The sequence below is a fragment of the Epinephelus lanceolatus genome, chromosome 14 (assembly GCF_041903045.1).
Source record: "Epinephelus lanceolatus isolate andai-2023 chromosome 14, ASM4190304v1, whole genome shotgun sequence".
Classification (NCBI taxonomy): Eukaryota; Metazoa; Chordata; class Actinopteri; order Perciformes; family Serranidae; genus Epinephelus; species Epinephelus lanceolatus.
In genome coordinates, this window is record NC_135747.1 from 12,764,360 (window position 1) to 12,782,295 (window position 17,936).

The 17,936-nt window shown below is 40.7% G+C and overlaps 1 protein-coding gene across 1 annotated transcript in view; it reads left to right on the forward strand.

Annotated features, from left to right (window-relative positions):
- Positions 1-17,936, forward strand: part of tmem163a (transmembrane protein 163a) — an 88,546-nt gene that overhangs the window by 49,138 nt on the left and 21,472 nt on the right. Inside the window, exons 3-4 of the mRNA XM_033617651.2 lie at positions 13,435-13,478; positions 14,469-14,560. Of these exons, the coding sequence (XP_033473542.1) occupies positions 13,435-13,478; positions 14,469-14,560 (136 nt within the window). The remainder of the gene's footprint in view (positions 1-13,434; positions 13,479-14,468; positions 14,561-17,936) is intronic.

Here is a 17,936-nt window from a genome sequence, read left to right on the forward strand (position 1 = left end):
CTGGTAATTATGTGTAACTGTAAACCTTAATTTGTACCAGGCTCTAAACATGTTTATTTCTGCTGTAAAGCTGTACATCTTTACATGGGTGTCTGTGGGGATAGACTCACTTCTGGAGCCAGCCTCAAGCGGTCCTTCAAAGAACTGCAGTTTTTGACACTTCCATGATGACTTCATTTTTCAGCCCTGGAGGTTGCCACTTGATTACAACTCACACAGCGTCCCCTAGTGATGTGACGAAGTATAAAAAAAACATATTTAAATGAGTACATACATAAAGCCAAACAGTGATGTTTTTTCTAAACCACCTAGTTTTGTCACCTAAACCTAACACTGAAATTTTAAAGCATAATGGCAACAATTTCATAACATTTAGAACATATTAATAACTGCGAATGTTAGGATGATAATATATGTTGTTTCAGAAGCCAGTGGAAATCAACCTTTTCTGTCATTCTGGTATATGAGAGCGTTGATCTTACAGTGTCTAGATTTGTGCCAACGTGATGTTCTTTTTCAGTCCAACCCTGTAGCACAATTTCGGCCTTGACAGGTGCATTTGCATAAAAATCTTGTTTGGTCCAGGTTTTAATGATGCATAATTTCTCCTCGCTGTCTGCTCTCCTCCTTCCATGCCCCTTCCACCACTCTCCAAACCTCTCCCCTCCCTTCTTCTTCCCTTCTCTGTCCAGCTCTCTTATACCTCTCTCTAGCCTTTTCCTCACCCGCCTCTGCTTGCCATTATACCCTTCTCATCATTACATTGTGCAAATAACAGCTCACCACATAGTGCAGAAATATAATGAACTGCTTTTGAACCACACGACTATACTTCAAACACTTTGAATCCCTCCCCTCATCTTGGGACCATTAAGTGGTTTTCCTGAGCTTCAATAAATGTGTATATTAGGGTTTTTTTTCAGAGCACTGACACAGATGAGTCACCTTGATTAGATTGGAAACTCAGAGAGTCACGGATTGACAGCGTGAGAGTGACTCCTGCACCCTCTCTCAGGTCTCTTCTCTCTCTTTCTCTTTCTTTCTCTCACTTTATTCATCTCTCACTCTGTCTGCCCTCTCACCCACACTGCCTCCCCGTCTCGCTCTCTGTCTGTCTGTCCATCTGCCGCTCTGTCTGCCTCTCTTTTCATCTCTCTCCTCCTCATTCCCTGTCTATCCCAGATTATTCCTTTGCTCCTTGTGATGTAATTGAATTTCACATCCCTGAATTGAGCCCTTGCCCTTGAGGAACAGAGAGGAGGACGTAATTACATTTCTGCTTGGCTGCAAATGATTCTACTAATTCGATACGGATATATATTGTTTTTCATACAGTTTTCAACAGCAGTGGTGTTTTGACAGGTGATTGAATGATTGAATTGAAAGCAGTTGGGGTAGAAACAGTCTGGACTTACTGTACCTGTCTACAGACAACTGGAGAAAGACACAATCCTGAGCCCAGTTTGGCAATGTGGATTTTGACTTCTGTCTTTAGTGAAATTGAACACATTGTTTCAGTATCATTTTTGTTGCTTCTGTATCAGATTAAGAGCAGTTGTAGTCATTAAGAATTTGAAAACTACAGCTGTCTTAGCTGCAGATAGTTTAGGAGACTGATTGAGTTAACATCAATGTAGTGGTTGCAAACAGCTATCTTCCAAAAAACAGCCGTATATTTTTGTCTATGCTAGCAGCTTATTCAGACCCATTATGTTTATTGTTAGACAGTTCCTCTAGAGGCTGTAGTTGTTAACATGGTAGTAAAGGGGGAAGTCAGTTGATGCATAAATAGTGACAAAGTCCACGTAAAAAGAAGGCCAGGGTAAATGGATGGTCAAACAAACATAGGACTTTTGACTCAGAGACCGCTCTTTTATTTGTTTGTGTGAAACCAGAAGTCAGCATTGACTCATTTTGACATAGGTTCTGTTATGTTCTTAACTCACCTCACATACACAACGTAAGGTAACTTACAAATGCAACTGAAGTTGTGTAACAAACATACATTTTAACCCAAACCATTATCTTTTCCTAAACTTAAAGCTGCAGCAGGTAGAAAGCCTGAAAACGGTTGATTTTTGAGTCTCATCTGAGTTAGGTTTCGTTCGTCTCCGCCCTGAGCCCCTCCTACCAGACGAGCATGCGAGTATTTTATCCTAGTTGGTTCTATTTCTCCCTCTCTGGGATCCTCGGCTCTCCCTCTCCGCACAGCAGCCCGCCCCATCCCTCCCTTGCGGACCTTCACATACTCCCGAGGCTCGGCTTTTGCTCTCCGCCGAGAGCCCTCGGCTCCGCTCCCACGGCCGACCCTTGTGCCCTCCGGCTGGGCCCGGCCCCACCTCACCCTTCCCCTCTTTCCGGGGCTCCGGGGAACTGAGTTCTGTCTTCCTTTTTTGGGTTGTTTAGCCATGTAGGCAGTTGTAGCCAATGCTGGAGTAGCTATTTTACCTGGTGCACTGTTCACCATTGCCGTTTGCTCTCCCCTTCTGCCAGCGGCACGGGAATGTGCATATGCAGTAGAACAGCCAATAGAAACGCAGTGGTCTGAGCTGACCTTTGATTGGTTGATGCACATCGGCACAATACTGATTCTTTAGAGGCTGAACACAGAGCCATGGTGAGGTGCAGAAACCTATTGTTTGTCTCAGACCACTTGATTTACATTATGTTTAGAGAATATTATAAAATTTTTACTCAATTATACCAAAACAATGTTGCCTACTGGAACTTTAACCAAATCCTTTTGTTGCCTAATCCTAACCACATGTTTTATACCTAACTGTGACTATTTCAGCATTAACCACATGCTTAAATTTGCAACTCTTAGTACGGGCGCCTGTTGCTGATTCTTTCCAACAGTCATATCTGCTGTTTTGGAAGAACAAGCTGTTCTGTTTTTTAAGGATGAGGACAAGTAGTTGCAACACATTATCAATCCGACCTTGTCACATACCGATGTTTGGTCATGGACTTTCTACGTCCACATATGGCGTGCAAGGTACCGTGGGTGCGTTGGTTGTTGACGTTCTGGGACACTGTTTCAGCTTCTGCCTGTTACATACATTGTCTGTTTTCAAAGTACCCTTCCTTTTTCACAGGAAATGTACAGGTTGCATATAGTCTCTTGCAAAATAAATGCACTATGATGGTACAACACTGTAAATTGACATTTTTTCCTTCAACAACAAATGCACGTGTTACATTTTGCCAACACTCACACGTGGTTGGGTTTAGCAAAAAGAGCAGGTTTTGGCTTTAACAATAATATTGTGAAGTGAACACGGGCCTACTGGGTGAAAGTCAGTGGTGGTGTTGGAAGTTGGGATGGTTATTCTTTTTGGTATACACAGTTTATTGTTTTTGCAAAGCTGGCATATCACCCCTCTTTTTTTCTAAAATGACCTGAAGCAGGGATGTAATGGCCTATTCCCTTGCTATTATGTCTGTCATATTGCCCTTTAAGTTGAAACTGTATGTGATACGAGATTCTTTCACCATGACATTGCCAGATCTGTACTTTCTATAACATGGTAGAAGAAATAGCTTGTGAACATGGTTGTGCATTTTGTGCGGTTATCTTTCACTCTACTGACATTAAGTAATAATTGTTTATAATTTTGTTAATGATAAACAGTAAAGGATGCTGGCTCTGAGGGGCAAATTCATCAATTTATATTCTTCTATGTAGATGACAATGGCATTATATTTATTGATAGTTTCTGTTCATGAAATTACATTTTTAGCCAAACTTGCAGTATGGCTAAAAGTTGGCCAGTCCTCGAATTTGGCTTGAAATTAAAATATCTCAACAACTTACGCTTACGCACGGGGGTTCAGTCAAACAGGGCAGTAGTTAAATAAACTTAAGCAGTACATCCATGTAGTCTGATAATGGTCACTCTTATACAGATTGTTTTAGTATGTGAGTCATAATTTTGGATGACATGTCACATGTAGTTTATGTCAAGTGTAGGAGGTATACATTGTAAGCTCCTACCTCAAACATCATATAGCATATATATATACATTCATGCACATAGCCCAAAACAAACGACACAATAACTCAAGAACTTTTAATACTTATATGTGTTTTTAAATGCTTGGATGTTGTGTTGCTCACAGGTCCTTAACACCCCCAGCAGTTCAAAGTCTGGTCTGGAATTAATGTCCGATCAGATGCTGCTTCATCTATCTTCTGCTTATAATGGGTGCCAAGTGAACACTGAGGAGAGAGAGAGAGAGTATGGGTGTTAAGTGTTGGCACTAGCCCCGGTTCTTGCATAACTCACTGATAATTAGGGTTTTACTGTTGCCAAGTCATAACCATTGCTATGGCTTTGCAGGTACTGGCAGGACATCTGAGTGGACTATAGGGTACATAGAATAGAAAAGAATAGAAATAGACCAAAAAGACACAACGGCCTCATGTTTGATGCCCATAAAGTGGCATAAGCAGCTTGTAAGTATTAGGATTAGTGTTTTTTACAATGCAACATAATAAAAGCAAAGACCCACTTTAATTGGACACACAGCACACTATGAGTGTTACATTTTTGTTTTCTTGCTCATCTTTTAACACCAGTCTTCCTCCTCAGTTCTTTCAACCCATCTTTAATCATTACACCCACTTCTTTTCTCCTGTCTCCTTAGTCAGCCTCTTCTTTTTCTCATTCTCCTCTTTCCCATTCCCGTTTGAAATCCCTCCCTTTTTCTAGTTCTCTTACATTTCCTTAATCTCCCGCTGCCCTCTTCTTTTTCCCTCCTCCTTCCACTCCATTTGCACCTCCTCCTCTCCTTTTCTCTCCTGTTTCCCCTGTCTTGTTAGCACTGGTCACGCACGCTTGCCTCCCTGATTAACTAACAACCCAAAGGATGTTACACCAAGCAGTGTCTGCTCTCCCTGAGAGAGGCATTGATTTGCTGGCAGGCGCTAACCCCACAGACGGCTGGCACATCGAAATGAGCTTCAGAGCAGAAACTGAAGGACTGCCGGGAGGAGAGAACCCACTATTTTCAAATTAATAGCTGATATGGAATGGAGAGGAGAATTCTGTATTTTTGGCCCCATGACTGCATACACAGAAAACTCTGCTCCAGTTTTTGAATACTACTCTGAATAAAAATATGAACTTTTGTTTGCTTTTATTTCTGACAACATTAATTAAAGATTCAAGACTTTTTCATGCACCCAAAATACTTACTTCTCTCAAGTGTTGGTTAAATCTGTTCCCATCTGTTTCCTGGTAGAGTGTAAACCAGGATTAATTTGTGAAATGAACACTTCTCCATAGTGCCAGACGCCATCAAAGGCGAGCAGTTGCCCATTCAGGGTGGTTAAGACGACAAACTGCTGTCACCAGCACCCTGGTGAGGACAACGAGCATGCAGATGAGCTTCCCTGAGACAATTTTTGACATTTTGTCCTGAAATTCTTCAATTGAGCAAATCAGCTGGAGCATCAGCTGACCTGGTGGCTGATCTCAGATGATCTTGCAAGTGAAGACGCTGGATGTGGAGATCCTGAGCTGGTGTGGTTACACATGGTCTGCTGTTACGAGGTTGATTGGATGTACTGCCAAATTCACAGAAACAAAATTGGAGACAGTGTATGGTAGTGAAATGAATATTCAGCTCACGGGCAGCAGCTCTGGAGGACATTCCTGCAGTCAGCATGCTAATGGCACACTCCCTTAAAACTTGCAATGTCTAGGGCATTGTGTTGTAGTATGTTATGTAGTGGTCATGCCGACACGGATTTGAACAACGTAACGAACAAAATTTGAGAGAAATAAGTCTTATGTGTGGATAAGAAAGTCTTCGATCTTCCGTATTGTTTATACTTCAGGCTCAGTACATGCTGCATGTTTAAATGAGGGCAGACGGTAGGAATAGGCTCAAGGTGATGAAGCTGAGGGGTCTTAAATGCTTCCCTAATGAGTTTCTAGAAAGATGACACAGAGAGAGGACATCTGTTCTTTTGGGAACTGAATACATTTTAAACACAGCGGTGTGTGTGTGTGTGTTGGTGCATGTGTGCGTGTGCACAAAGTGCTTCTTCAGTGAAAGTGTTGATTAACATTCCAGCTGACTCACTGCATCGCTTTTGAAGACAGAGGGTCAGATAAACAATTTATTACACAATGAGAAATTCAGAAAAAACAAGCAGACTCACGTGGACTAATTTCCCCGGAGAAGCAGTAACAATTTTTATTAATCTTCTGTTTTCAGTTAGTTTATTCCATTTTCTTAGACCTTCTCAGGTAAATAATTAGTCTGAAATACAGCCTGAAGAGTTTGGTGTCATTATTCCTATCTCTAAAAATTGTAATAGTTGCAGTGTGAGCTATTTGATTTGGGCACAAGTCACAACATGTAATCACTACAACTAATTTCCCAGTAATGAGTTGAGTCTGTATGATAATATGATCTGCTATAAGTTACACAGTATTATGAGAAAATGTTACACATGGCCTTGAAGTTGCAACAGACTGACATGGTGATCGCTGATCACAGACTCACCACAGTCACAAGTTTAGAGCACGCTGACACCATAAAGTCATGTCAAGATTGGAATTTGTCTCTGTAAATGAATTAAGTCAACTTTAGGAGCAAAATGGTGTCTGCCTATGATCAGTCTGTAAGTTAGGCACAGCTCGGAGTTGTATGTGTTCTTGAGGTGTGTGCATTAAACCAGATGAAACCCACAAAACTAGGTTAAACCCATGACAGTTTACGGGCCAGTGCTTCTCGCCCAGCAGTGCTCAGCTCTGAACTCGTATCTGAGGCTTTCCTGGAATGTAGACAGTCACACACAGAGGCTTTTAGATCCAAGAGGTCACAACCCTCCGCATCACTGGATGTATACCGCTTCACCTATCTCAGTGAAGATAACATAAAGTGAAAACTGGTTTGAAAAAAGAAAGAAAAGAAAGACCTTTAAGTTTTCTTTTCTATCACAAATTATATCTTTGAATTTAAGAAAGTACCAAAGCTTGACTCCTCCTTGACATCTAACAAGTGTGAAATTCTGAACAAGGAAGGCGATCAAATGCCCCCGAGCAAAACTCAAAGCATTAAAATCTATGGGATTATGGTTGTCAAAGGCAGATCTCTCAAGGGGTGGCCAAATCTAGGAGGAGGGTCAGGGAGCGCTGTTGGCTTTCAAGCCAAGAGCTTGTCCTATTTTATGCCAGACCTTATGACCCACAGTATTTAAATATTTCGAGCCCTCATGTCCTCGTTTTTAACTGTGCTGTCCAGCATTATATGCATACACCAAGTCTGTTCATGAAATGTGTCATCCACATCGCCTGCTTGACATGAGACATACAAAGCCAGCAGATTAACCATATTTTAGCTCAATTAGCTCAAATCAGAATAATGGAAATCCAGATTATCTTGCGATTAATTTGTGTTGAAATAACATTCCTTTGTACTTGGCTGTGTGCTAATGTAGTAGGAAACTACTGTTTAAATACTTCTACATCAACCAAGCAAAACATGAATTTTTCAAGACAAAGAAGCATAGATATACTGGAACTGAACAGTTAAACTTTATTTTCACAGCCGTGATTTTTTTTTTTTTTCAATAATCATATTTGTTTTCAGAATATCTATAAAATTATGCTTTTCAAGTCATCATTCCTACTAAATTGTGGACTGTAACACTTCTTGTTTGGACCCGGGGCCTCCATTGGCATATGTGGCATCTCAAATAGCATCATTACCATTTTTAAAAAGATTTCTCACATATTGGCACATCTGATGAGCTAACAAGCAGTTTACAGCTTTATTTGCCACTGCTCAAAGTGACAAAAGAACTTATGTTTAAGCAACACAATCACCAGAATAAACAAGGCACTGTACACAAACCCTGAATACTTGTAGCCCATACATCGTTTTGGCTGAACATACAGAACCTGGTTTTGTGGCACAATCCCAGTAAGAAATGCAGTGATGTTTTGGTAAAACAACAACCGCTTTTCATGGCATTATCCCTGCTGGAAACACAGCAATGAGTCCAGCGGAAATTATGATTGGCCCTAGTGCGTGCTATCCTGTCATGCATGTATTGTCTTGACACAAATAGAGTATGTTATTGAACACAGGTTTTTGAACACAGGTATACTTTCAAGGTGGCAATCTGAATCACTTGCAAGGGCAGTTGCACTGCCTGCACTGTCTATATTTATGCTCCTGGATGAGATGCTAAAAACACCCACATTTGGTGGCTGAGAAGCTGCTGGAAATGCAGGGATGTTTAAGTAAAAAACACAACCACTTTCATGGCACTATCCTGGCTGAAAATGCAGTGGTGTCTAAAAAAAAATGCTTTTTGTGGCACTATCACTGGTCTATCTACTACCATATTAACCCTTTGAAACCTGAGCAAATTGGCTTGATTTCTTATAAAAACATGGGGAAAAGGCAATGAGCAAAAGAAAAAAGAAATGACCCAAAAAATTAACAAGAAATTAGTAAAAAAAAAAAAAAAAATTTAAAAACAAGAAAATGTGTGGAAAAAATGAAATTTAACAAACAAGGAAATTTCCTGGAAATAGTGTTTAAAATTGTTATAATTATAACATAATTTGATTAATTCAATTCAATTTTATTTATAAAGCCCAATATCACAAATCACAATTTGCCTCACAGGGCTTTACAGCATACGACATCCCTCTGTCCTTATGACCCTCACAGCGGATAAGGAAAAACTCCCCCAAAAAAAACCTTTAACGGGGGGAAAAAAACGGTAGAAACCTCAGGAAGAGCAACTGAGGAGGGATCCCTCTTCCAGGACGGACAGACGTGCAATAGATGTCGTACAGAACAGATCAGCATAATAAATTAACAGTAATCCGTATGACACAATGAGACAGAGAGAGAGAGAGAGAGAGAGAGAGAGAGAGAGATATAGGTAATGACAGTAGCTTACAACAACATTAATGAAAGTAATAATATTATAGTTATAGTTCTGGCTACTGTGGTACAATATGTTGAAAGTATGTTTTAACATCTGGCAGTATACATGTGTGACAATAGTCATATGTGTATAATAACAGTAGAAGTATGACTAATGACTAATGATGGCAGCAGCAGCAGGAGGCATCTGGCAGGACCACGGCAGCAGCACAACCACACACGTCATGCTGTTCAGGCACCGCTGCGATATGAGTTATAATAATTTGATTTTTAATTTATAGTGATTTATGATTATAATTTGGTTTAATTATAACATAATAACATAATTTAAAAATGTAATAATAATAATAATTACAAATATTGTTTTTTTCTAGCTTTTTTCTTTTTTCCCTGTTTTTCAAAATCAATTTCTAATCTTTTTTTTTCTTTTTTCTTTTTTTCGCAATTTGTGAGTCATTTCCTACCAAGTTGCCAATACTTGCGAAAGGCGTCTGAAAGCAGCACCTGAAAAATGCAGCAGTGACTTGGTAAAAAACAATGGGTTTCACTGTTTTTGGTCTCAAACAGTGCTCTGCAGTGAGCTGCACCTTGGCAGGAATCTCAATTAGGTAGCACACTATCCACCATCCCTTCCGCATTCCAAAGACTAAGGGCCAGTCCCCATACCCCCCTTAGCCCTACCCCTTGGCCCTACCCCTACATTTGTGCATTCAACTAGCCCTTCAGAGCGAGGGATTTCAGATGCTGACTTGCCAGCGAGGAGTAGACGTCGCCATGGCTACCACCGAGCAAGAGACAGGGAAAAAAGTTCATACATAGCTAACGTTACCGTCGTCAGGATGCTTGTTAGCTAGCTAGCTAGCTCGCATTATCTGGCGTCTGTCATCTGTCCTGTTCTGCAAATTTGTCGGACTTTTCACATTACGATAACACGCCAGCTAGTATAACTATGCTGCCTCATAATGTTAGCTGGTTAGCTAGCTAGCAGAAGTCCCTTGTTGTCTGTCGTTCATCAAACGAAGCATGATGAATGTGGCAAATGCGATCGGTTGGATGAATGAAACTCCATTGTAGATGCCAGTTGGAAATGTAGATGACTCGCAGCTTCCTATTTAAAATAGTTTTGTATGCGTGAACGTAACCAACGTGGTGACGTAGTGAGTTGTGTCTCAATTCCTAGGGAAAGATTTCTACCCCTACCCCTTGTTGCTTCATTTTGAGGGCCAAGGGATAGTGGGCAAGGGCTAGGGGTAGTGGACAAGGGGGGCTATTGGGATTGGGCCCAAGTCACTCATATAAAATGCTACTTAAGAAATGTTGACATGGTATGTATGAAATGTACAAATGAAACATATTTGTGGTTTGCAGAAAAGCACAATGCCAACATTTCCTCTGGCGACTGGGCTGGTTCAAGCATCGTGACAAAGGTGCAGTAAAGTTGGGAGTCTCCAACTGTCCAATTACCCTGTATTTGTTTCTTGTATTCACTGGAGAATCAGGCACACTCTCAGTTTGGCTCTGTTTCTGGACTCTCCAGATGGGTCGGAGGCCTGGTGGAGCTCTGCACATTTGGCTCACCCTGTGTGTGTGTGTGTGTGTGTGTGTGTGTGTGTGTGTGTGTGTGTGTGTGAGTGTGTGTTGTGTGTGTGAGTGTGAGAGAGAGTTTGTACGTGAGAGAGAAGACAATCAAGAAAGAGGTCGTGTAAAAGAGGGAGACTCGTGGGTGACAGTCTCCAAGACAGAGCGAGACAGAGGGACAGCATATGTGTGTGAGTGTCTGTGGGCAGTCATGTGTTACACACCCAGCCTGACTAATACCATCTGCCTTGTATCAGGGGTCTGTCTGGGACTGCCCTCTCATCTCCACTCTTCTTCCTTTTCAATCACTTCTCTTTATTTAGCTCTTTTGTTTCTCATTTCTTCTTTGTATTGTGCCTCAGTAGTTTAGGCTGCTCTTTTTCATGCTAGCAATGTTTTAAACATCGAAAGAAACGAAAAAGTCCTTTGTAACTTACATTTAAATATTTATTCGTTTCTGGCAAAATGCAACGTCACTCCATGTCCATGGCCATGGAGCAGTGAGCTCTTACCTATATGAATAAAAGAAAAAGTCCACCACTCAAAGATGTGACAAGAGACACTGAGATAGTTAGGAAAGGAGAGAAAGAAGGAGATATGTGTCAGAGGAAATCAGAATCTGAGAGAAAGGAGTGGGCGACAAAGGCGGCAAAGACAAAGAGCAAAGAGGGGAGAAAAAGAGCAAGAAGATGAAAGCTCTGTAGTTCAGGCCTACTCCCAGCTTGGCCTCAAATCTCCTGTTACCATGGTGATTTGACTGCCGATACGCTGTCCCCCCCGAGACTCTGTCCTGAAAACACAGGGGGAGAAAGAAAGAGAAACAGCAACACAAGGGCAGGCAGAAGGACAAAAAAGCACAGGTGTGCTAGACAAGGACTGCAACAAATGTTCAATATACCCTCTCTGCCGTTCAGGGAACCTTCATGCATCCAGCTGAGCTCAATGGAGCTTTTGAAAGGTTGTTACTATATGAACAGCATTTAACTGTGATGCCACTTGCATGGCACCAAATGTTACGAACGTTCCTCTTAGCTCCTTGGAGTGTTTTCGTGTCTTTCAGCTGATTGTTTTGGTTTTACGGCGCCCAACTTTACTGTTTTGGGTTATGGTCATCAACCTTTTTCCTTTTCTTTCTTTTTTTTGTTTTAACAAAAACATTTGATACGCTCACTTGCAAATCACTGAGCAGCATCCAGACAATGTTAGCGACTAACGGGTGAGCATAGTGAAGCATTTAGCAGTTAAAGAGCCAAATACTTCACTCAGGATTTGGTGGAGACCAAACTAGAGCTAATCAGTGAGTAAATACAGGACTTACTTTTGTCAGGTGGCCAGAGACACAACTACAAATGAATGCCAATGTTGCTCCGTGTCTGCTGGATGTGTAATAAGCAACCATTTGCTAATACGTTAATATGTCAGTGGTGGGTTTACAGGTTGTTGTGCTGCCCCCAAATTACCGGAAGGATTTAACATGTCATGTAAGGAAAGTAGTCTTTTATGGTTTACCGTAAAACTTTTTTTTTTCCCGTTTTTTTTACCGTCAAAACTTTAATAATAGCCTGTGCTATTTATTGCTTAAATCACTGAACTCAACAGGCTTATATTTGAGACATGCGTCTATATTCTGACTATATGACTGCTTCAGAGGTAACATAGGGAGTCACCACTTTTTTTTTCACATCTCTTGTGTGTCTTAGGCCAGTATATCTCAGAAGATTACTGTCTTCTTTGATGCTCATACTAGTTTCAGTAAAATGAAATGAATGATTGAATTGTGAGAATCTAACCAAACTAAAAATATGCAGCATCTCCATATTATATTTATATGTGTGATCAAAGCACCTAACTAACATTAACTCAAGTGGGTAGCCAATAACGTGTTTTATATATCCAAAGAACTTCTATAAAAATGAACTGCTTGGCAACCAGACCATGCGTGTAATTGAGGCATTTATTTGTCAGAATGTGTAGCTACACAGCTAGTAAAAGGGACTGGTATTTATTTGGGACTAGGCTTTTAATTGAAGTTTAACAGTAAATTCAAATGGTTTTCTCAGTATTTCACCTGCAAAATATCCCACTGATCATAGTACTACTTTCCACTTTCTAGGTGTATAGCGTTATGTAACATGAGCTGCTGATATGAATTCTCAACCACCAAAAAAAGAAAAAAAAAAAGTTTTTTTTTTTTCACATTAAAAGTCTAGTTTGTAGGATTAATGGGCATCTATTGGCAGAAATGGAATGAAATATTTAAGTTTTCATTAGTTTATAATCACCTGAAACCTGGAATCATCATGTCATCGCTACCTTAGAATGAGTTGCTTACATTTACATATGGAGCAGGTCCTCTTCCATGGAGTCCACCATGTTGTTCAACAGTAGCCCAGAATGGACAAAGTAAACACTGTCACCAGGAAAGATTTGCATTTGGCCAGTGTAGTTCTTCTGCACACTTGCCACATGGGAGAAATTTTAGTTGGTTGCAATCTACAACCTCACCACTAGAGAACAACAACAACATGGCTCATTCAAGATTAAGAAACACGAAGATTCTAATTTTCAGATAATTATAAACTAATGAAAACTTAGTTGTGAATATTATATTCCAGAAATTTCTGCCCATAGATGCTCCTAAATCCTACACACTGGACCTTTAATAATCCTGTAATGTTTCATCATGTTAAGTTGTTTGCATTGTTAACTTAGGTTTTTCCGCATCATGTTTATTATACATGATGCATTGTATGTGTACATATGAATATGCTTCATTAATGCATACTGGGAACGTGTCATTATTATAGTATCTTGTATTCAACTAAATGAGATCACCAATGTCACATAACTATAGGATAAAACTGACCACTGAAAGCTAATCAATCAGTGCTAACTGCTCTCTCTGTCTGTCTCTCTCTCTCTCTCCTTCCACAGCTGTATCATTCATGAGGCACAGCGCGTCATCCTTTGGATTTGCCGTGAGTTCCCACCTCCCTTTGCATTGATCAATTAGTCATAACTTTGGGCTCTGTGATTTATTAATGAATCCTGTTACCAAAGTGTTATTGGTCCCTTTGTCTCCAAGGTAACAGGGCAGAGAAGAGAGACTTGGCACGCAGCTCAGGTGCCTTTTGTGTTTGCTAAACACGTCTGCTGGCTTTCACCAAAATAAAGCTTCTTATTACCTATTTTTCTTTAAAGGAAGTGACTGGGTGTAATTAGTTTAAAAAATAAGACTTATTGAGAGTGAAGTGAATATTAAATCCCCCGCACTCTAAGCCAGTAAGGGCAAACGTGATTAGCATAATGTGATTGGAATATTATATACCATAATCTGCAGTGCTAGCTATTTCTTTATTAAAGATTGGGTTTTAATTAGGAAAGCTATCTATGACGGTTTTAATAAAGTAGCAAGAAGACAATACGTTGCTATAACCCTGTGCAGGGGGGTTAGATCACAGCAGCTGATTGCCTGTAGCTTTAGCTGCTATAATGTTGAAAGTTGACATTTTTCTTTTAGCTTTTACAGGTACATTATGTGACTTGAAAATTAAATGATAATGATCATATTTTATGATACAGCTTCAGGGCAGATAAGACTGTCTTAAGTTGTCTTTGACAAAGGATAACTAACAATGCAGCACAAAGTCATATACAGTATCATGTTGAAAGTAATGTTTTATCACCCTGTGGCAATAAAACATAAACAGTCTTGGTCATACATTACATTTTGAAGCAGCTCTTGTATGTTTCACACCATACCAAACATTCACTGGATCTTTAAAACCACTGATATGGTGAAAGATACTACATCTTTTGTGGCATATTAAACACAGATGTGTTGCAGTGGCGCAAATACTTATCTACTATCTAAAAAACACTCAAGTTTGTTGCAAAAACTGTGCTTACTTGCAACTTAAGACCATTTCCTCTTTTCATTTGTTGCTTGCTCTTTGTTTCTGCTGTAGTTTGATGCCACGCTGGACGTCCTGTCATCAGTCATTGTCCTCTGGCGCTACAGCAATGCAGCAGCTGTGCACTCAGCACACAGAGAGTATATGTGAGTACCAAGCAACCTGCTGAGTTTAATTAATGTTTGATTGATAATGAATCCATGTGGTCTGATGCAATTTGGGTTATTTTTCTCCACCTGCATTAAAGCAACAGAACATCTGCATTTGCAAACATTTACTAACATAAAATGTCATAGTTAGTCCACCAAAAGCCTCCACAACTGCCACAGTGCTCCACTGAAAAGGTTATCCAAGGTTTGGAACTCTGACACTATTCTATACAAAGATTATCCTTCATTCTGTGTTTTGGCCCAAAATTGCCATTGGTTTTGAGTTGGGTCAAGATCTGGTGAAGGCTGCCGCACATCATTTTAATGCTCACGTAACATCCAGTGTGCCCTTGTTGTGACTGAATGAGAAATTTACTGAATGTGGAATTGAAGCAGGATACAATCGAGAGTCGCTCTTGTCCTGTGAAGTGTAAGGGCTTTGTTCCTTTGCCCTACAATCCACTCATTTCATGCATGTGTGTGTGACATGTATTTATATTCTTCTAAAAAAATAAACCACTTAATATTGTTATTCTTGAATTGACAAATAGATCAGGTGGAAAAGGTGTTTGCATGGTCAAAGCACTGACATGCTGTACCTACCTGTCCACGTTCTGTATCCATTGTGTTTCCATACATTCCAACAGAAATAAAATGTGTTGTTTTTCCACTACAGTGAAAGAGTATTTCAGGGGCATGTGGGATGGATGAAGGGAGCTTTAAGCCAATAGGGTATTGTTATATTACTGGTGCCTTTGAGAGTGTGAAGCCTTGTCTTATTAGGCTTTCAGTCATGCTTGGCATATCCACCTGGACAGATTAAATACTTTTTCCAAACTCTATTTCTTCATTCGAGGGTGAGAGCGAATGGAGCAATATATTCCTAATTGAACAAGGTCACTGACTGTACATCAGTGCTAAACACAAGCCTGTTAATCCAGCGGTTTTCAGGCCTGCTGCAGCTCAGCTGAGTCCATCAAGTGGCTGTCAGGTTGCACAGAGCCGTGTTCGTCTCGTAACAGCACCACAGAGGTGCTGCAGAGGATGAAAGACTGAGCTGCCACTCTGCCATCCATTAACAAATAATATTTTACTGAACTTTTTTTAAACATAAACAGTGTTGCTGATTGTTAGCAAATCAAATATATATATATACATACATAAGAGGAAAAAAAGACCCAACAACTAAATAAAATTATAATTAAAGGGCCAGTGTGTAATATTTGGCATGGTTTATTGTCAAATCTGAATCTGAATCTGAATATTCTACCCATTAATATGTTTATACAAGTGTATAATCGCTATAAAATAAAATTCATTTGGTTTTCGCAGCCTTATAATTATGCTTTTATATATATATATATATATATATATATATATATATATAGCAAGGGCCTTGTTTTAGAGAGGTCGCCATCTTGCGCCGCCATGTATGTAAGGCAGCCCTAGTGGACAATCCAGCCAGCCAGAGAACGCGTTTCGCGTGCATAAATAAACCAACGAAGACAGCGGAAGGAAGGAAGAAGGAGGAGGAAACAGCAGAGAGTGTTAGTAGTTCGTCGATACAGAGTAGTGAAAAGTTTTTTTTAGTTATAAAGTTTGCGAATGGACCACACTTACCACGCTACAGGAGAGAATGAACCCGAACCGTCATCTGTGAGGAAAAGAAGATGCAACTTCACTCCTTGTGATGCACTCTCTGCGGCGCTTTTCCTCCTGATGATATATCTCCCCAACAATGGTAGCACCGAATCCCATTCTGTGCAGCAAAATGGGAGCGGAGGATTCAGCCTCTCGTCTCGCCTGCTCAGCATCAAACACATGGGGTTCCTCATCTGTATGCTCCGGCTCAGACAGTCGTCCATTGCAGCTACTATTGTCCGGAGATACTGCTAGGCTAAATAAACAGCTGAGCTCTGTTTACAGGCTACGCTGTCAGTCAGTGTGCGGACTGGAGATTGGTGGAGCAGAGAGGGGAGGGGGTACCTGCTTGGTACTGTAAACGAGTATGTGTGTATGAAGTGTGTGTGTTACGCTAGAAGAGTCAGAGTTTGGGACGGAGTCTTTTACCCCCTGGAGTGTTACCAGAGTTTCTGGAGTGCTCAAATAAACAGGCCTTTTTCCCGAACGCTCCTCTGGTCTCCTGCTCGTGAGGGATTCATTACAATATCGTAACATGGTTTAGATTTCTAAATAAACATTCACCTCGTCGCCAGATAGACCTACTCCTGAAAAACCCGTGTCTGCGCAAGGCTTTTTGTCCCTACGAGGCCACCGTCATTTACCCGACGGGAGGGGTGAGCGAGTGAGCCCTGCAATCTAGAATTTGACCACTGATGTCACTGTTTTCAACCCATTTTACACACTGGCCCTTTAAAAAGTAATTCTTAGAGAAAAAAAATCAAACCTATATTCCTACATAAATATGCACCACAATCTACTCTGACCTACAGCTGATTAGCCCTCACACACACACAAACTGTGCAAAACAGCACCATGCACATGGCATGTGATTCACTTCAAGATCCATCCACACCAGCAGTGTACTCCAAGTAGTTTCTCCACTTTGCCACATATTACTGTGAGAGAGATTTATTCATATGATGCAACTTTTGCCAACTCTGTGACCATTCCTTTAAAGACGCCTAACCTGGTTTCCTCCCGTCTAATTTTCTTTCCCACCATTATACTGGTCTGAATGAAGCCCCTGGCTCCACAGTGAGATGTCATTTGTGGGTCACTGAGAACATACATCCTCGGGCAGAACTTAGAAGTTAGTCTGGGTGATGTTTTTTATACGTTCATGAACCTTCATCCAGTAGTTGTGATTCATGGGACATTTACAGAGTAAGTGAAGAAGAGTCCCTTCAGAGCTGCAACACGATCAACAGTCAGTGTTGTTCCTGAGTTTAAGCTTAAACAGTCTGCAGGGGGTCCAATAAAAGATTTTTCTATACTTACTTCAAAGGATAGTGCACCCAAAAATGAAAATTCAGCCATTATCTATTTACCCATATGCCGAGGGAGGCTCAGGTGAAGTTTTAGAGTCCTCACATCTCTTGCGGAGATGGGGCTAGCAACACAACTCCACCTAATGGAGGCTGGGCGCCCCAGATTAAAACGTCCAAAAAACACATAATTGAAACCATAAAATATCTCCATACTGCTCGTTTTTAGTGATCCAAGTTTCCTGAAGCCCTGACATAAAAAGTTGTTTGGAAAAAACTGTTTTTAGCCTCATTGTAGCCTGTAGCTCTAACTGCTTCTGTGTACACCAAGCTCACGTGTGCACGCTTGCGTGCGAGACCAGCAAAAGCACGTGAACACACATGAAGGCGGTGCCCATGTCTCACAGTCTCGCACAAGCACACAC